Source organism: Patiria miniata, unplaced genomic scaffold (assembly GCF_015706575.1).
Source record: "Patiria miniata isolate m_02_andy unplaced genomic scaffold, ASM1570657v1 HiC_scaffold_19, whole genome shotgun sequence".
Classification (NCBI taxonomy): domain Eukaryota; kingdom Metazoa; phylum Echinodermata; class Asteroidea; order Valvatida; family Asterinidae; genus Patiria; species Patiria miniata.
The window spans coordinates 12,921,519-12,940,237 of record NW_024037057.1 but is presented as its reverse complement, the minus strand read 5'-3'; the positions used below and the strand labels follow the sequence as shown (position 1 = coordinate 12,940,237).

At 46.2% G+C, this 18,719-nt stretch overlaps 1 protein-coding gene across 2 annotated transcripts; it reads left to right on the top strand.

Annotated features, from left to right (window-relative positions):
* Window positions 1-396: 396 nt before the first annotated feature.
* LOC119725835 (histidine-rich glycoprotein-like) lies at window positions 397-17,987 on the top strand. 2 transcript variants are annotated; one of them, XM_038197426.1, is made up of 8 exons: window positions 397-560; window positions 1,752-1,809; window positions 2,437-2,537; window positions 3,482-3,570; window positions 14,081-14,181; window positions 15,421-15,557; window positions 16,715-17,300; window positions 17,382-17,987. In XM_038197426.1, the coding sequence occupies exons 1-8, from the start codon at window positions 456-458 to the stop codon at window positions 17,909-17,911; spliced, it is 1,707 nt and encodes a 568-aa protein (XP_038053354.1). In that variant the 5' UTR covers window positions 397-455; the 3' UTR covers window positions 17,912-17,987. The 2 variants fall into 2 exon arrangements, with proteins under 2 accessions (XP_038053354.1, XP_038053353.1); XM_038197425.1 differs by having other exon boundaries at window positions 16,715-17,985.
* Window positions 17,988-18,719: the final 732 nt, after the last annotated feature.

Genomic DNA, 18,719 nt, shown 5'->3' with positions numbered 1-18,719 from the left:
GAACTGGGGGTCAGATTACAAACCGTACAATCCAACAGTCAACCGCAGCTATAATGACCGTCTTCCAGTTAATAACATTCGTTAATATTGCATTTTAATCAATTTATTTTACTCACTAACTTCACCGTCACTCACTCACGTACACGTGACGAACAGTTCACGTACACGAACAAGTGCAATGGGCGCGTCATGTTTGCACTGCTGTTTACATTCCCAGTATATTAATTATTACTGGCTACGGCTAGGCTACGCACTTTCACAATAGTCTTCAAAGGGCAAAAATTGAAGTCGTAGCCGCAAAATACATACATTTCAGTGATTGGCTTTTGGTATCACAAAACTCTTGAGGGCGCTGTACGTCAAAAACATCCAACTGAAAGTTGACGGTGGTGGATGGTGAGTGGTGGTAGTTGTGACTGAAATTTAAAGAAGATTTTTCTCATAACTTTCAAACTATGTCCGGATACCACCAAGGGAAGCATGGAGACGGAGAAAGGAGTCGACAGAGGGTTGGACAGGACGATGAGACACCGGCTCTGTACAACATTTTTCGTGGAGAGGTAGCCTAATTTAGTAATTACTAAAAAAAATAAGGCCACGCGGGCTAGCCTAGTCCAAATTTTCTCAAAAACTTACGAGCCAAAATTACAAAAAAAAAACAGTCCTGGGGGTTTCTCATATACATGATGTAGGCCAATCATCACACCAAGTGTCGTTTCAATCTGTGAGGGTCGGGTCCAAAATCGTGTTGAATTGACACGGAATGATGAGTTCCTATTAATTTTATCCATCATTGTCCATAAACTTTAGGCAGTGTTTATTTTGCCGGAGACGGCAAACCTTTAGTAAACGTTAGTTTGCCGGATATGCACTGAACATGCGCAGTTACTGTTTTTGTTTTACTTAAACATTTTCCGGTGACAAGTTTTAGTCTGGCTTCATGCCAAAATTATCGTTGTTACCTCGTATTCACAAGATGGGATTCAGACCATTTTATAATTTCGGACTTTATTTCCCGTTTAAAAAAAATCCTCCAGAGCCACAAATCTGAAAAAGAAAATGTAATACTCTGCAAAAAATGTTTGAGATGTATGTTAAAATAATAACAGAAGAATATTCTTATTTATTTGGGGATGAGAAAAAAAACCTTAAAAATGTGGTGCGGTCGGAATCGGACGCGAGTCATCCCGTTTACTAGAGCCTTTGCTTAACCATTACACCAAACGTGCTACACAACTTTTGGTGGGAATTTAATACATCTTTAATATAATTCAGCCCTATTTTAAAGAGTACAGCACCCTCTGTTGATATGGATTGCCGCCGGCAAACCTTTAGTAATCGTTAGTTTGCCGTCATTACCTCCGGCAAAATATCCACTATCTGTTCAAAATTGCATTCATTCCCAGCCTGGTGCAGTTTATAAATGGTTTAATAAGGCAAAAAAAAAGGAAAAAAAGTAGTTCTGCTTCCGATTACATGGCATTTGAAAATAGGGTAGGTATATAGGGAATTTTTTTTTGGGGGGGCCATTTTTTTGTGTACGATCATATGGAGGCGTCCGTGTATAGTCAAGGGTAAAAGGTAGAAATTGATGGTTTTGGGTGTTTTTTCCCATTTTCCAATACAAAACTTAGGGTAGGGGCTGTTGGAATAGGGTAGGTAGGGAAACCGGAAGCAGAATATTTTTTTTTTGCCTAAGGGTTTAACATATATTAAAAACATATCATTTGTTTTATTTTTCCCTTGTTCAGGTTGCCTCCATACAGCCATACGGAGCTTTTGTGAAGATCCCAGGTTTTCGCAAAAATGGTAAAACGCAGAGCTGTGCAGTGGAACAAAACACCCTGTGATTTGTAGCTTGGCAGTCCCAGATGGTCCTATTGGGGCACAGAAGTAAAAGTAAAGTCTGTCACAAGCCGATATGGCCCATCAGGCTGGCTTTCATCACGTTTATCTCCAGTTGCAGTGGCCTGAAACGACTGAGAACATTTCTATTCCCCCTGGATGGGATGCTAGTCCATCGCAGGTTACTCCCCAGCTAATGCCGGTACCCATTTATACTCCTTGGTGGAGAGAGGCGTGTTAGAGTGAAGTGGCTTGCCCAAGGATACAACATATGAACAGCAGCTGGATTCAAACCCCGACCCTCTAATCATGAGTCAAGAACCCTAACCACTAGCCCCCCCCCCCCCCCTCCGCCCCCTCTACGCTCCCTAACTAGTGTTTTATTTAACAAAATAAAATATTTTTTTCCCAACATTTGGGCATCCGCAGCCCTTTGAAACAGATGGCCCTGTGAGTAGACTGGTTTCCAGTCCACACTTTACCAATTCTATTAGGGACAGTAACCAGTCTACCCTGACCATATTTTCAATGCAATAATTTAACAACAAGAAATTAATTTTATTGTACATTTCACATATTTCCCGAAACTAGGTCTGGTCCACAAGACGCAGATTTCCTCGACCAGAGTAGAAGATGTTTCTGAAGTGTTGGCGGTTGGGGATCGTGTCTTCTGCAAAGTCATCTCTCTTGGGGTAGGCTAATTATTTTGTGATCTTCGAGAACCTTTTAAGTTGCTTAATTTTTATTCTTAACCCTAAAAATGGTAGATCAATCAAAATCCGTGTTCATATGATGTACACATGTACGTACGTGTACTCAGTGGACATTACTTATTATCTTCAAGCAAAGTTGTAGCCTCGATCCTGATTGGTCAATCCATGGCAACAACCGTGTGACATTATACTGTATCGCACGGTCCTTATCGCACCCTGCGTATTGTGCTATTGCAAGATGCGAGCGACATTCCAGCTGCATGCGCTAAACTGATAAAAGGTTCGCATAAAGTGTGCTAGTTCCAACTTGCTTGAAGATAAACTCGTTATTGCGCTCGCTGAACACGGAAAATGTAGTGCGTCTGTGTTCCACATACCACTCGGCTTTTTGCCTCGTGGTATGTGGGACACAGACGCACTACATTATTCCGTGTTCCACTCGCGCTCAAGGGATAACTTATAAAGTTAGTGAGTGACCGAAACAGTCAGGAAAAAGTAATGCTAACCCTCACGCTAACGCTAATCCTAACCCTGCCCGTTACCTTCTTCCCTCAAGTTGGCCGTTCAACCCTCCTTTTGTTTGATCAGTCACATACAGTCAATTTTTTTCTGTTCCCTGTCATGCCTTTTGTACAGTCAGATCATATTTCATGTAGGCACTGTGACAGTCAAATTCCATCAACAGACAAAAGCAGGTGACTGGTAGGCACAGCTGGCTTATCAATCTCCTACAGTCAAAGCATAGCTGTATCAGGTTTCATAACAATCACAGCCAGTCAATCCTGCTTTATGACGGCAGGGAGCACTCAACTGTTAAAAACAGTCACTTGATGTATTTTGGCTGCTGGGCTGGCCTTGTTGAAATAGCCAGCCATTTTTGCACGAGAATTTAATTCAAAACTCTGGGGTTTTTTTTCCTACAGGATGAGGATAATCCAAAGATTTCATTGTCCATGAAAGTAGTGGACCAAGGCCAGGGCAAGGATTTGGACTCAAATCTCGTCCAGACGAAGTGAGTTTCTTCAAAAACTCTTTTATTTGTTAAAAGTGTATTGTCAGTGCTCTTCAAGAAATGTGATTTTCATCTCACAAATTTGGATGGTTGAGAGTGTTAGTTTTACATAAAAACTGCAATTTTAACGCCTGTAACTATCTGAAAAGAGGTTCTTTTATTTTTTTATTTTTTTTGGGGGGGGGGGGGTGTCTGTGCACAAGCATATTTGCCCTGCTAGTAGACTGGTTCCCAGTGCCCAAATGATCGATTCTGAAAGCTCGCGCCTTCTTTGCTCGTCACGTACGAACATTTTTGTTTTTCAAAACCTTTTGTGTGACCTGTTCTGTCAAAAGCAGACGCTTCTGGGCAGAGGTTGAAATTGAGATAGGGCCAAAAAATGCTGTGGGGGTGATTTTTTTCCATTTTCTAATTTTTGCATATTTGTAATCCTGAGCATGTCTAAAATATACTATAAAAGTTTGAAACCCTAATTTGATCTCTAATTATAGTGTTTTTGATGATTTATTAAGGTATATCAGTTAAAGAAATGTCTGTTTTGTGACGTTCGTGTCCATTTTCTCTGTTTTCTACTTATCGACACAATGAAATTCAAAATAGCATAACTTTGCGCAAGAATGACCGGTTTCAAAAATTTAACCATCTATTAAAAGGAAATGGAACATATTTTAACAATATTGTAGCGGAACAGTTAATATTGGCGCGCTATGTTCACCGTAGTTTAGTTGGTTGGTACGCGGACTTCTGTCCGTTGTACAGCGCGCGAGTAGCGTGGCTGGTTGGTACCCAGCGCGGGTATATAAGCGCGTGTCGCGCGCGCACTCACTCTCTTCCATTTCTCTTCCATTTCACTCGTCCATGGATTGCACTCTCCCATTGCACTGCTCACGTTGTGTGCTTTAGCTGTTAATTGTGGCGCGAAGCGTAGCACAGTTCCCGCTCAGAGACTTGGAGTTGCTGGAGCGTGTGTAGTACAGCTGTGGTCAGTCTCTCACTCAGGAAGAGCACTAGTTTAGTTCCGGTGAGTGTAGGGATTAGGAAATCTGGTTGGTACGGGAAGCATTCCAGTTCTTGACGATTATTGGAAAGGGGCCAATTCTTACAATTGAGCAGGACACACCTAAGTAGGACACACCTAAGTAGGACGCACCTAAGTAGGACGCATCTTATTGGGTCTCCAAGTAGTTACAATAAAGCAGTGAAGCCCTAAATACCCGAGTGTCTGATCTATTCATTGGACGTTAACCCTTCCCCGAGTGTGTTCGTGAGGTTTGCGTGAGAGCGCGAGTGAGTGTGTTCCCTGAGCGCCTGGCGGTAGACTGCCCAAAAACGGACCTGTTCCCCTGGCCTTCCCCACAGCCGCTCGTCGGGTCGGCAGAGAGCAATATCCAAGGCATCGTCGACACAAGACCGCCACAAATGGTGTCAGAAGTGGGATAGGCGCCAGGATTACACAACACAGAACCCATCACGAACTACGAGCAAACAATCACCTACCTAGGACAGAGTCACCCAGATAGGCGTACGTCATGGAAAAGAAACAAGCAAACCAACCTAGACCGGTACTAACCCTTACCCTACTAGACCCTCCAACGCATGCCAATATGTGCCTCAAGAAAATCTCCTATGTTTTTTGCATGGCCCTCCAATATCTGCCATGTCATTTCAAGGGTAACTGGACAGGCACTCCAATACATGCCACAGAGAACAATGAAAGTCCTCTGATAACAAAGTGAGTGCCCCCAGCTGGTCAGTATCAGGCACCATCCAGGGCCTCCAACTCCTGCCAATTGGAGCCTTCACTGTCAAGATAGTTTATCTGCCAAAAAACTGCAGCTGGAGGGCATTGGCATAACCAACTGACATGCAGTAAACTACCCTCAGAGAGTAAGGGCTAATAGAGGAACTGACCGAGGACGCGGCTGAAACTTCCCAGTACGCGGAGGAGCAACAACGCCTAGAAGTTGAGACTGAGAAGCTCTGGGCAAAATTGGGTCAACTCCATGAACAGCTAGACAAACTGGAGACGAGAAGGGTGCAACTTGAAAGTCGGCAGGTGGATGCAGAGGCAGGTGCCCAAGTGGAGTTACCAACAACGAGTTTCAGATACCTTGACACTGTTAGAGATGCATCAAGTAGCCTGATATCATCGTCAACACCTATGCCAAGGTGCAGACCTACGCCAAAACCCAGAACCAGGTATCCTACACTATCGTCTTCATTACTGGTACCTACAAATACACCAGTCACATCTTCGACCTCGGTAGAAGCGTCCCAACAAGAAATCAAGAGTAATGCTGATACAGAAAAAGGGTGGTCAATGGAGAGGAATTTCTCAGCAGGTGCAGCCGGAAGAGCATCAGAGCCAGAAAAGCAAGTTTCAGGCGAGGACAGGTCTAGCCTAGATAGGCGAGAGCCGGTGGTTGAAGTGAAGAGAGACGGCCGTTCGCCTGCAGAGTTGAAGCGACCTAATATCGTACCAGATCGGTACAACGGCAAGACTGTATGGAGGGATTTTTGGCAGCATTTTGAAGCGTGCAAACTCGCTAACGGGTGGACGGACGAACAAGCTAAAGTCTTCTTGGCTGCGAGCTTGCAGGGGATAGCGGTGAAGGTGCTATCAAACAGTCCGGATGGTAGTCAAACGATGACGTATAAAGAATTAAAAGACAGGCTGGAGAGGAGATTCGGACCGGGCCAATTGTCGGAAAACCACTTGATGGAGCTGCGTTGCAGACGACAGGGACCAAAGGAAACACTGAGGGAGCTAGGTCAGTCAATCAGGGAGTTGGCCACGCTGGCATATCCTGAGATAGCAGACGAAGGGAAGGATCGCCTAGCGAGAGGTCACTTTTCGGACGCGATAGAGGACCAGGCCATCCGTGAAGGAATCTTCAGGACACAGCCAAAGACACTCGATGAGGCTATAAGGGCAGCAATGGCGACAGAGAGTTTCCTCAAGGTGGAACAACAGAGGCCCAGTCGCAACCCAAAGCAAGCACGAGTACTAGAGGGACAAAATGACTCTTCGGTGGAAAAGCTGGAAGATTTCGTAAGAAATAGCCAGAAACGGATGGCAGAGGCCATACAAAGAGCTCAAGAAGAGACAAAAGCGTGGGTGGCTAACCTGGTGCAAGGGAGACCTACAGGTGCAGGGAACGACAAGCCAAACATGACAGAAGGCGTTCCGAGTACCTCCTACAGGAGACGACCTAGAGAGGACATTGTGTGCTTCAGGTGCGAGAGGAAAGGACATTTCGCTCGTGACTGTAAATGGCCGCCAGCAAAGAGACACGGGTCGGGAAACGGATCGCAGCTGACCCCAGGGCCCGAGGGAAAGCTGGGAGGAGAAGAGGGCCACAAGACCGTCGTCCACGAGACAAACCAATAGACAAGGGTCATGTAATTACCAATTCAATTGCAACAGCAGAAAGAGTGAAAAGGGGCATGTTTGTACCAGCAGTGGTGAGGGGACAGCAGGCGAAGCTTCTGGTGGACACCGGGGCAACAGACACGTTTCTGTCATCTACTCTCTACCACAAGATCTCACCTGAGAATAGGCCTCATCTTTCTAATGAGGGTTCGTGCATTAAAAATGCTGATGGTTCGCGGATAGTGACGTTAGGTAGCGCCTGGGTGGAGTTACAGGTTGGAAGAACGACACATCCAGTGTACGCGACCTTCGGAAATTTACACTCTATGGATGGAATCCTGGGTATGGATTTTTTGTACCCAACATGCGGGTCACTCAACTTTAGGACACTTGAGCTCACAGTAAATGGAGAAAGGGTGAAATGCAGCGATGATTATGGAGCAGCATTCTGTGCGAGGATAGTCGTTGGACGGACGACCAGAGTGCCACCTGGACATGAGGCAATCTTGCAGGGACATGTTAGTGGAAAAGCGAAGCATAACGGTCTTGGAATTCTAGAGCCAGTCGACCGCAGCGAGATTGCGAACAAGGGGATGATCGTTGCCCGAGCAGTAGTTGATGCTGATCAAGAGGTGTTACCGGTTAGAGTTTTCAATCCAGGCAAGAGAGAGTGTGTAGTTCATAGGGGAACTATGGCGGGTTACCTCACACCTGTAGGTGAGAAGGAGATTGAAAGCACACGAGATGTGGAGTCACAAAAAGCGGCCCGACTAGATGTGCCCGAGCACCTTGTTGATCTGTTTAATCGGTGTAAGACGGAGGTTGATCAGGAGCACCATAGTGATATCGCGAAGTTATTGAGGGACTACCGAGACGTCTTCTCTAAGGGAGATCGGGACATAGGCCGTACAGACTGGGTCAAGCACCACATCAATACCGGTGATGCAGTGCCTGTAAAGCAAAGGCCCAGAAGATATCCGACCGTGGAGCAAGAAGAAATAACCCGACAGGTGAAAAGTCTTCTTGAAGATGGAAGAATCGAGCCATGTGACAGTCCTTGGGCCGCAAATGTTGTACTTGTAAAGAAAAAGGACGGGACGAGGAGGTTTTGTATAGATTACCGCCGCCTAAATTCCCTGACGATAAAGGATGCGTATCCGATACCGCGCATCGACGACTCATTGGATACCTTGGAAGGCGCGAAGTGGTTCTCCACTTTGGACCTAGCTGCAGGATATTGGCAGGTGGAGTTAGACGACGAGGCGCGGCAGAAGTCGGCATTTGTCGTACGGGGAGGTCTCTACTGTTGGCGAGTTATGCCATTCGGCCTCTGCAATGCGCCCTCGACCTTTGAGAGGCTGACGGAGCGAGTGCTTGCAGGCCTACAGTGGGACATTCTTCTGGTGTACCTCGACGACATTATCATATTTGCCAAGACAGTGGAGGATGAACTGAGACGCTTGAAGGTGGTGTTCCAACGCCTACGCGATGCTGGTTTGAAGTTAAAGCCGAAGAAGTGTGAACTGTTTCGGAGGCAGGTCTTGTACCTTGGACACATTGTGTCTAGTCAAGGCATAGCGACAGATCCAGAGAAGATCAGGGCAGTGCGTGAGTGGCCTACACCTACAACAGTTACTGAGGTGCAGAGCTTTTTAGGTCTAGCATCATACTACAGGCGTTTTGTGAAAGGGTTCGCCGACATAGCTCGGCCACTGCACCGCCTGACAGAAAAGGGGAGACAGTTCGAATGGGACGACCAGACCGAGAATGCGTTTCAAATGCTGAAGAAACTTCTACAGGAAGCACCTATCTTAGCGTATCCCAGTCCAGAGGAACATTACGTACTCGACACAGATGCGAGCAACGTCGGTATAGGCGCTGTCCTTTCACAGGTCGTCGATGGTCAGGAAAGGGTTATTGCATACGGTAGCAGAGTCCTTAGCAAGCCAGAAAGAAATTATTGTGTAACACGTAGGGAGCTTCTCGCCGTAGTTGTATTCCTGAAACAATTTCGTTCCTACGTGTACGGGAGAAAAATCACCATCCGGACGGACCATGGAGCACTCCGATGGCTGTTAAACTTTCGTGACCCACAGGGACAGATCGCCCGTTGGTTGCAGGTGGTGAGCGAATATGATTTCACCATAGTTCATCGTGCTGGAAGGTCCCACGGGAACGCAGATGGGCTTTCGAGGCGACCATGTACTCAATGTGGCCGAGAGGGCAAAGAGTTGGCAGCAGGTGCCGAGGGGCATGAGGAGAAAGAGACAATGAAGACTTCAAAAGAAGGAAATTCACCTACGGTGCGAATCGTGACTATGGAACCTACAGTGACACAGGAGTTATTGGGAAAGGCCCAGCAGGAGGATCAGACACTAGGTTGGATTCTGAAGGCGAAACTTGGTTCTGGTGAGAGGCCAGCATGGGCAGAAATGACGCCAGCATCGCCTGCAGTGAAGACGCACTGGTTGCTTTGGGACCAACTTGAAGTTAGAGACGGACTCCTATGTAGGAGATGGGAATCCGATGAAGGCCACGTAATCAAGTATCAAGTCATCATACCCAAGCCACACCGTGAAGAGATTGTACAGGAACTCCATGGTGGTGAGACTGGAGGTCACTTGGGACAGAGGAAAACATTGGCGAAGGTACGCCATAGGTTTTATTGGGTCGGGTTGAGCGCTGATGTAAGGTCTTTCGTGAGACAATGCAACCTGTGCGCAACAAAGAAGTCACCTGCAAGAACAAGAAGAGCACCGTTGCAGCAGTATGCTGTAGGCGCCCCGATGCAGCGAGTGGCACTCGACATACTTGGACCGCTCCCTGAGACAGAGCGAGGTAATCGATACGTGCTGGTAGTAGGAGACTACCTCAGTAAATGGGTCGAAGCATACCCGATCCCGGATCAGAAAGCAGAGACTGTGGCCCAGAAGTTTGTATCGGAATTTGTGAGCAGATTTGGCGTTCCGATAGAGTTACACTCGGACCAGGGACGGAATTTCGAATCAAATGTCTTCACCGAGATGTGTAGCATCCTAGGTATTAGGAAGACGAGAACAACCCCATATAACCCGAAATCCGACGGGATGATTGAACGTTTTAACAGGACTTTGTTGAGTATGGTCTCCCTTATGATTGATCCTCACAAACGGCAACGTGATTGGGACCAGAAGGTGATGCTAGCTACATTCGCCTACCGTTCAACGCCTCATGAGTCAACCGGTGAGACACCTAACATGCTCATGTTAGGCAGAGAATTGTACCTGCCGCTCGATTTGACTACTCGAGTTACTGCAAAGGATGGTGAAGTTAGCGAAGAAACAGACTATGCTCTTCAATTGAGAGAAGATATGCAGTTAGCCCACGAGCGGGCAAGGGAAGTACTCAAATGTAGTGCAAGGAGACAGAAGAAGTGCTACGATCAGAAAACGATAGGAGCCAAACTGAAGACAGGAGAATTCGTGTGGCTACACAACCCAAGCAAGACAAAGGGCCTATCGCCAAAGTTACAACGACGATGGGAAGGGCCCTACCTGATACTGCAAAAGCTATCAGATGTCACGTACAGAATTCAGCAAAAGCCAAGAGGTAGGAAAAAGGTCGTCCACTTTGACCGACTTAAACCTTACCAAGGTCGGCCGCTAAAACCATGGACGGCAGAGTCGCCCTGTCAACCGCCGAGACAAGATGAAGAGACCGTTGCAGAAGCTCGAGATCAAGAAGACATCCGATTTGATGTACCTGCGGAGTTAGTCGGAGAATCACAAGACATGGATGGAGAGACGCAAGATACACCTAGGGAAACTAACGATGTTACAGTAACGACACATAGAGACCAGGACAGGACACCTACGCCTGCGGGGAGAAGAAACCCACCTAGACACAGGCGAAGGCCACAACGCTATTTGTAAGGTTGTGCGGGAACAGCCGGGGGCATGAACCTATACAGGCCAGGCCGTGAGGAGAACCCATGCGTCTAACTGAATGCGTGTGTGAGCGTGCTACAAAATGCCCGAGCCATTTCTTTAACTAGTCATGAGACACTAACGAGATTCATTTCTTTTCATCATTTGTCAGGAGATAAACATGGGTCGAGACTCGCCAGCAAAGAGGACTCCACTGGACCTAGACGAGGCGAAGACAATAGACTGTCCGAAATGCCACAGTGTGTTTCTACATCGGAGGAGTCTGGACCGACATCTGACAGTGGAGCATGGGCCACGAGTGTTTTATTGGTGCCGGCAGTGTTCACACAAGAACAATCGGCGGGATAATCTGCTGAATCATTATAAAGATTGTCATCCGTCCTGCCTGGCTGAGGTAAATGGGATCAAGGCTGAGTCCTATGAGGACAGGGAGCGTGAGGCGCGTACCAGGAGCGAGGCAGAAAGGCATCGCCTAGGAGGCAAAAAGTCACCTAAAGGTAAACAGGGTGAACCAGGTTCCCAACCAGAGGTCAAGTCGCGTTCTGGACGGAGCGAGAGTGGACCTACTGCCGCTACAAAGAAGCGTAGCCGGGACAAGAAAGATGAGGAAGAAGTGACTAGGAAGCGTCCCAAAGAGAAGAAGGCGCCATCGACAGTTTCACGTGCACCTGAGGAGGAGGAGGTACGAAGCAGTACCAGTGTTCGCGATGAGCCTGATGGGCCAAGGCCGAGCTCTACTCTTCAGACGCCGTCGGCTTTAAACGTAGCACCAGAGATGGGGCGAAAGGAGAAGCGAAGGGGCCGGAAGTAGTTGAAGTACCAGATGTTGCTGTGGAGTTGGAAATAGCAGCAATCTTAGGTGACAGCGGGAGTGGAGAGCTCCCAGAGATCACACTGTCGCCTACCCCTCCGCTGATGATGGATTTAGAGGAACCCCACAGCCATGAGGAGCCAGTCATGCCGCCGAGAGGGAAGCCACGAGCGATGATAGAGTTGATGAGGGATGAGGCCAAACGACGCGATGGTCAGGAAACCACCGCTAAGGGGGGAGAGAACATTCCAGTCATGTCAACACCACTGCACCTAGACAGGCTGCTACCGGGACAGGCAGTCCGGATCAAGGAGGTTAAGGAAACCTACCTGTACAGAGATGGAGACAAGACACTCCAAGGCTCGACGACACGTGAGTATGATGTCGTTTACTTGAGACACCTCAAGGCAAAGAGGTCGACAGAGCAACAAACCTCACCAAGTCCAACATCACAGGGAGAAGGTCGCCTATGCAGGTTGATGAAGACCGATGGTGATTCAGTCGGCACACCTTATTCGGATGAGGATCTCATCAGTGCCATGATGGGTAGAGTCAGCCGCGTGATGGAGACTACTACACGACAGGTATACCATGAAGGCAACAAAGTGACCAAGGACAAACTACAGCGCACCTACGACATGGATTTCCTGGCTGGAGTTGCACAGGATCCTTAGAAGCTATAAGGATAACGTCTACCTAAAGAGGCTTTGTTGAACTGTTTGTTGAACTGTTGAGGATCTTTTTTGGTAACATTTGTTAAGCACTTGTTCAAGTTTGTAATAGAAGAGGCATTTTGAACTGTTTTATATAAAGTTTCGTTTTGATAAAGTTTTGTTTTCTTGTAAACTAAAGGAGAGTTTTGTATAAGGACCTAGGTAGGTCAAACCATTATTTTGTATAAGGCCGAGGTAGGTCAAACCGTTATTTTGTATAAGGACCTAAGTAGGTCAGCAAATTATTTTGTACAAGGATTCCAGATGAGACATTTTTTGACTGTTATTAAGTTAAGCTTTATTTTAAGTTAGCCAAAGGTGGCAGAGCACCTTGTTAGGAGTTATAGTTTTTATAACTGTTCCTTATTGTTATCAGTTTTTAAGGTCAAGGGACTGACCAAACCTGGGGCGCGGCTGTGTAGCGGAACAGTTAATATTGGCGCGCTATGTTCACCGTAGTTTAGTTGGTTGGTACGCGGACTTCTGTCCGTTGTACAGCGCGCGAGTAGCGTGGCTGGTTGGTACCCAGCGCGGGTATATAAGCGCGTGTCGCGCGCGCACTCACTCTCTTCCATTTCTCTTCCATTTCACTCGTCCATGGATTGCACTCTCCCATTGCACTGCTCACGTTGTGTGCTTTAGCTGTTAATTGTGGCGCGAAGCGTAGCACAGTTCCCGCTCAGAGACTTGGAGTTGCTGGAGCGTGTGTAGTACAGCTGTGGTCAGTCTCTCACTCAGGAAGAGCACTAGTTTAGTTCCGGTGAGTGTAGGGATTAGGAAATCTGGTTGGTACGGGAAGCATTCCAGTTCTTGACGATTATTGGAAAGGGGCCAATTCTTACAATTGAGCAGGACACACCTAAGTAGGACACACCTAAGTAGGACGCACCTAAGTAGGACGCATCTTATTGGGTCTCCAAGTAGTTACAATAAAGCAGTGAAGCCCTAAATACCCGAGTGTCTGATCTATTCATTGGACGTTAACCCTTCCCCGAGTGTGTTCGTGAGGTTTGCGTGAGAGCGCGAGTGAGTGTGTTCCCTGAGCGCCTGGCGGTAGACTGCCCAAAAACGGACCTGTTCCCCTGGCCTTCCCCACAGCCGCTCGTCGGGTCGGCAGAGAGCAATATCCAAGGCATCGTCGACACAAGACCGCCACAATATGCAAAAATCTCATTTTTGACCTTATGCCCAGAAAAGTCTGATTTTGACAGAACAGGTCACATGTTTGAAAAGATTGATTCTTCAAAAACACAACTTTCAACATTTTAAAGATGGCGTCCCACGTTAAACGAATCGACTGCAGCCCTAATTATAATGTGCCATATTTTGACACATTTAAATAAGACAAATCCAGGGGTTGAGATTGCGCAAGGCATGATGGGAAACAACATGGCGCAGCAAGATCTCGTACCCATGGGAACGAAGTTGCCCTGACGTCTATAAATTGCACCGTTTCATCTGAAGTAGGGTCAGTGAACCAGACTACAAGAACTGCAATTTTCTCTTGGTTTTTCCAGCATCTATGAACACCAAACTTTAGACTGGTCAGTGTAACAATTAATATTTGCTATGAAATACTAAACCCCAAATCCATCCATTTCTGAAATTACAGCAAAAGCAAATTTTGTATTTTATTACCTCAAACGTTACTTTTACTAGAAAATTCATGTTGTGTTTGTTAACGCAGACAAGAGGAACAACGCAGAAAGAAAGGCCGAGCGTTCGTTCAGCCAAAGATTGAATTAGGAGCCGTCTTCAACACTGTCTGCAAAAAATGTGGAACTAAAGGTAGCTTTAATTGCTTTCTTGTATTGAAACACTATTTGAAAAGTGCTGTAATTTAAGGCTATGGGCTCCGTGCGCCAACAAAAGAGGGCGCCCTTTTACCTAGCAACGACGTCCCATGGGCCGGACCATTGATTTCCATACATTTCGCTGGTTGACGCGCGCACACCGTCCTTGTGTGTGACGCACGTACACCAGGGGATTTGTACTGTGTACACACAGTGGCCGCGCTCCGCGGCGAAATATTGCAGTCAGGCAAGATGGCGTCGTTCGGTCATCCCCAACTGTACTTTCTTTGCCGGTGAGGGGGTACTTGTGAACGGAGAGGATACATGGCTGTTTCCCAGAGGACAAACCTGCATTCTCTCTACGTATCTCACTGACTTACCAACTGTATTTGTGAGTTAGAAATGCATAAGTTTCACATTGGTCCAATAAGTTAACTTTGCTTGCCTCAAAGTGCCAGCTGACAGTCTTCTTTTGACCAACCCACTGACTGACTGACTGTCACTTAAAGGGAAAATACAACATTTGCAAACATCAAAAAATAAAACTACCAAATCATTTTGAAATACCTTGCTGGACTGTTAGTGAATGACAGTGTAAAGCATCCTGTAAAATCATGGCACCTGGTATACTGTCATTTTCAAGAAAAGTGGTATTTTTGTATCAATTTCCAACGCTGATCGGCCGATCAGCGTTGGAAAAAACTGGCTTTTTTTCAAATACTGGCCCTAGTTGACCTTTGCACTTGTTTGCAATCGATTACACACCTATGAACTGGTACAAGCCAGCTAGACTGGTTCCCTGACCTTACAATTCCCCAATATATGTAAACTGCTCTGTTTCTTCTTAAATGGAGTCAGGGAACCAGACTACAGGAAAATGATTGTTTTTCTTGGTTTTTATAGCATTTTCGAACCCAAAACCTCAAAAAAGTCAGTGTAACTATATTTGCTATAATTTTCCAACCCCCCAATTCCATCCATTTCTGAAAATTACAGCAAAAGCAAATGATGTATATTCCCTTTAAGAATTCGATATGCATATTAAGTCTCAAGTTGGTCCAATAATTTATCTTTGCTGGTCTTGTGAATAAGACTTGCGTGAGTCTCTCATTGGCCCGTAATGAAGTTAGCAGTTTTATGTAAGAGTTCTTGGGCAGTTGTTCAGAATCGTGCAACTAATACTTTAGGCTACTTTATTACACAATTACTACTTTATTCTAACATGTGTTTACAGGACATTTAGCCAAAGACTGTTTCCGGACACCCGGAGGTAAAACCTACGATCTGTTGCCTGATGATGATGCGATACCTCCACCGGATGTTAATGAAATACCCACGTCATCGCCGCAGAAAAAGAAAAAGAAGAAAAAGGTATGATGCATGCAGCTTTATTCATGACAAAAATATGAAAACAAGGCTACGCAAGTATTGACTGCTGGCTGTGAGTGGTGTTGTAAAACTAGCCTCCTGAGATGTTCCATCAAGCAGTGTTCTCCAACCTGTAAAAATAACCTGGTGCCCTGCCAAGCTTTCTGAGGCACCCGCCAAGCTTCAAAAGCTGCCGCCATGCTTAAACAGTTGCCCGCCATGCTTACAAAAAAAAGGAAAAAATAATAAAAAAGACAAACAAGTGGGACTACCCCCTCCAGGGTATATTTTGGCCAGAAACTCTGCCAAAAGCATTAACATGGAGCATTTGTCAAACTGACAAGCCTGCCTATTGTAGCAATCAATCAGGTCAAAAGTCTCCAGGCCAAACTGCCTCAAAGTCCATGGTCACTGATGTGTTAAAAAAGATGATGCTGAGCCAATATTGTACTTAATTGTTAGTGTTACTGTGTTAGAAATGGCCTAAAAGCTGTTATCCATACATAAATTGCATGTTCATCTGCAAATAACGCCCCCAAGCATAAAGTAATGGATGACTGCAAATAGCGCCCCTAACGTGCATAGCCCCCCCCCCCCCCCCCCTGCTTTTGGACGGCGCACTGACCTTTAATTTTCAAAGTTGGAGAACACTGATCAAGTGTTCTATTTTCTCGAGACGAACCTGAAAACAGAACAATCCATGGATCACCAGGGGAAGCTAGTTTTATAACACCTCAAGACAAAATGTTCAAAGAGCAAATCATTCTGACAAAGTATCTCCAGAAGATTATATATTCTTGAATCATGGACAAACGTAGTTTGAGTATCACCCGTTGTCCATTGGAGCCGTCTTCGGAACCAAAGTCTGATGCAAATTTTATGCGACCCTGCATGCCAGCCAATGAGAGTCCATCAGAAATGTGGACTAAGCTGTTTATTGGTCAATTTGGCTGACATGTTTTTGTAATACAACAACATACGGAAGACCCGATAGGAGGCGCCTGCTGAAAGGTCAGAATCTCAAGGTCAAGACACAGTCTTATTTTGCATAATTAATCGCCGAATCTCCTCCCATATCATAAACTCTTGCTGTGCAAGAGGATGTTCCATAGACTAATCTTATAATTGACACCAGACCAAAACGTTGTAACTCTCTTCAGGGTAAAAAGAAGAAATCTAAAAAGCACCGACGCCGCTCCGTAAGTTCCGATTCCTCAGAATGTGAGAGTGATTCTTCCAGCGACAAACACCCTGACAAACGCCATCATAAACACCGTCGTACATCAAAGGAAGGCAAAGAGAAGCTACAGAAGCATCAACGTCGTCGATCACCACATTCTGATTCTTCAGACAGCGGATCGGGTAGTGACAGACACCCTGACAAACACTCCCATAAACACCGTCGTACATCAGAGGAAGGCAAAGAGAAACTACAGAGGAAGCGCCGTCATAGATCACCACATTCTGATTCCGATAGTGACAAATACCCCCATAAACCCCCTCATAAACACGGCGCTACGTCAAAGGAAGGCAAAGCAAAGTTAGAGAGGTATCCTAGTCCTGATGCAACAGACAGTGGATCAGCTAGTGACAGACACGCTGAGAAACACCCCCATAAACACCGTCATACAGCAAAGGCGGGCAGAGAAAAGCATCATCACCGGTCGCCTAGTCCCAATAACGCATCCAGTGACAGATACCCTCACGAACACCATCATACATCAAAGGAAGGCAGAGAAAAGCAACATCACAGGTCCTCTAGTCCCCATAACACATCCAGTGACAGACACCCTCACGAACACCATCATACATCAAAGGAAGGCAGAGAAAAGCATCATCACAGGTCCTCTAGTCCCCATAACGCATCCAGTGACAGACACCCTCACGAACACCATCAGACATCTAAGGAAGGCAGAGAAAAGCAACATCACAGGTCCTCTAGTCCCCATAACGCTTCCAGTGACAGACATCCTCACGAACACCATCAGACATCAAAGGAAGGCAGAGAAAAGCATCATCAGAGGTCCTCTAGTCCCCATAACGCATCTAGTCACAAACACCATCACACTTCCACAGATAAACATGAAAGCCTGGCTGAGAGACCGAAGAGGAGAAGACACACAAACCCTCACTCAGATGGCAGTACATCTAGTGACGAAGACCTCCATAGACATGGACCCAAACCCCGCCAGGCATCGAGTGACAGACACCCACCATCACAGAGTAAGACAGAACATGAGCGGAGAAAGGAACACGACGGTCACGCTTCTAGACAGCGTGCCGAACCCAGACACGAATCAATTCATGAAAAAGGTCATAATCATAGGAATGAAAGTTCAAAATATAAACACAGATAGCTATTCGTAAGATGGAATTTTGCATCGGGTGATGTAAATCAAATTAGGTTTTGCCTTTCGCCGATGTATAAACACTGTATACTCAGTGTGTTACCTCCCGAGTGAAAGTTGGAAAGAATCACTCGGGTGGGACTCGAACCCACGACCTCCTGCTTTCTAGTGCAGATGTCTTACCACTCAAAACCGAGCTAACGGGATCAGTTGGCTGGTTCAAATCTGATGTATGTACATAGCAGCGGGTACCGCATTAACTATTCGTAAGATGGAATTTTGCATCGGGGTGATGTAAATCAAATTAGGTTTTTCCCTTCATGGACATATAAACACTGTATACTCAGAGTGTTACCTCCCGAGTGAAAGTTGGAAAAAATCTATTATAAGATGGAATTTTTGCGTCGGGGTGATAAATCAAATTATAGGTTTTGCCCTTCACCGACGTTTAAACACTGTATACTCAGTGTGTTCCGCCCGAGTGAAAGTTGGAAAAAAATCACTCGGGTGGGACTCGAACCCACGACCTCCTGCTTTCTAGTGCAGATGTTGTACCACTCGACCACCGAGCTAACGGGATCAGTTGGCTGGTTCAAATCTTATAATAGTTTATGCGGTACCCGCTGCTATGTACATCAGATTCGAACCAGCCAACCGATCCCGTTAGCTCGGTAGTCGAGTGGTAAGACATCTGCACTAGAAAGCAGGAGGTTATGGGTTTGAGTCCCACCCGAGTGATTTTTTCCAACTTTCACTCGGGCGGTAACACACTGAGTATACAGTGTTTAAACGTCAGTGAAGGGCAAAACCTATAATT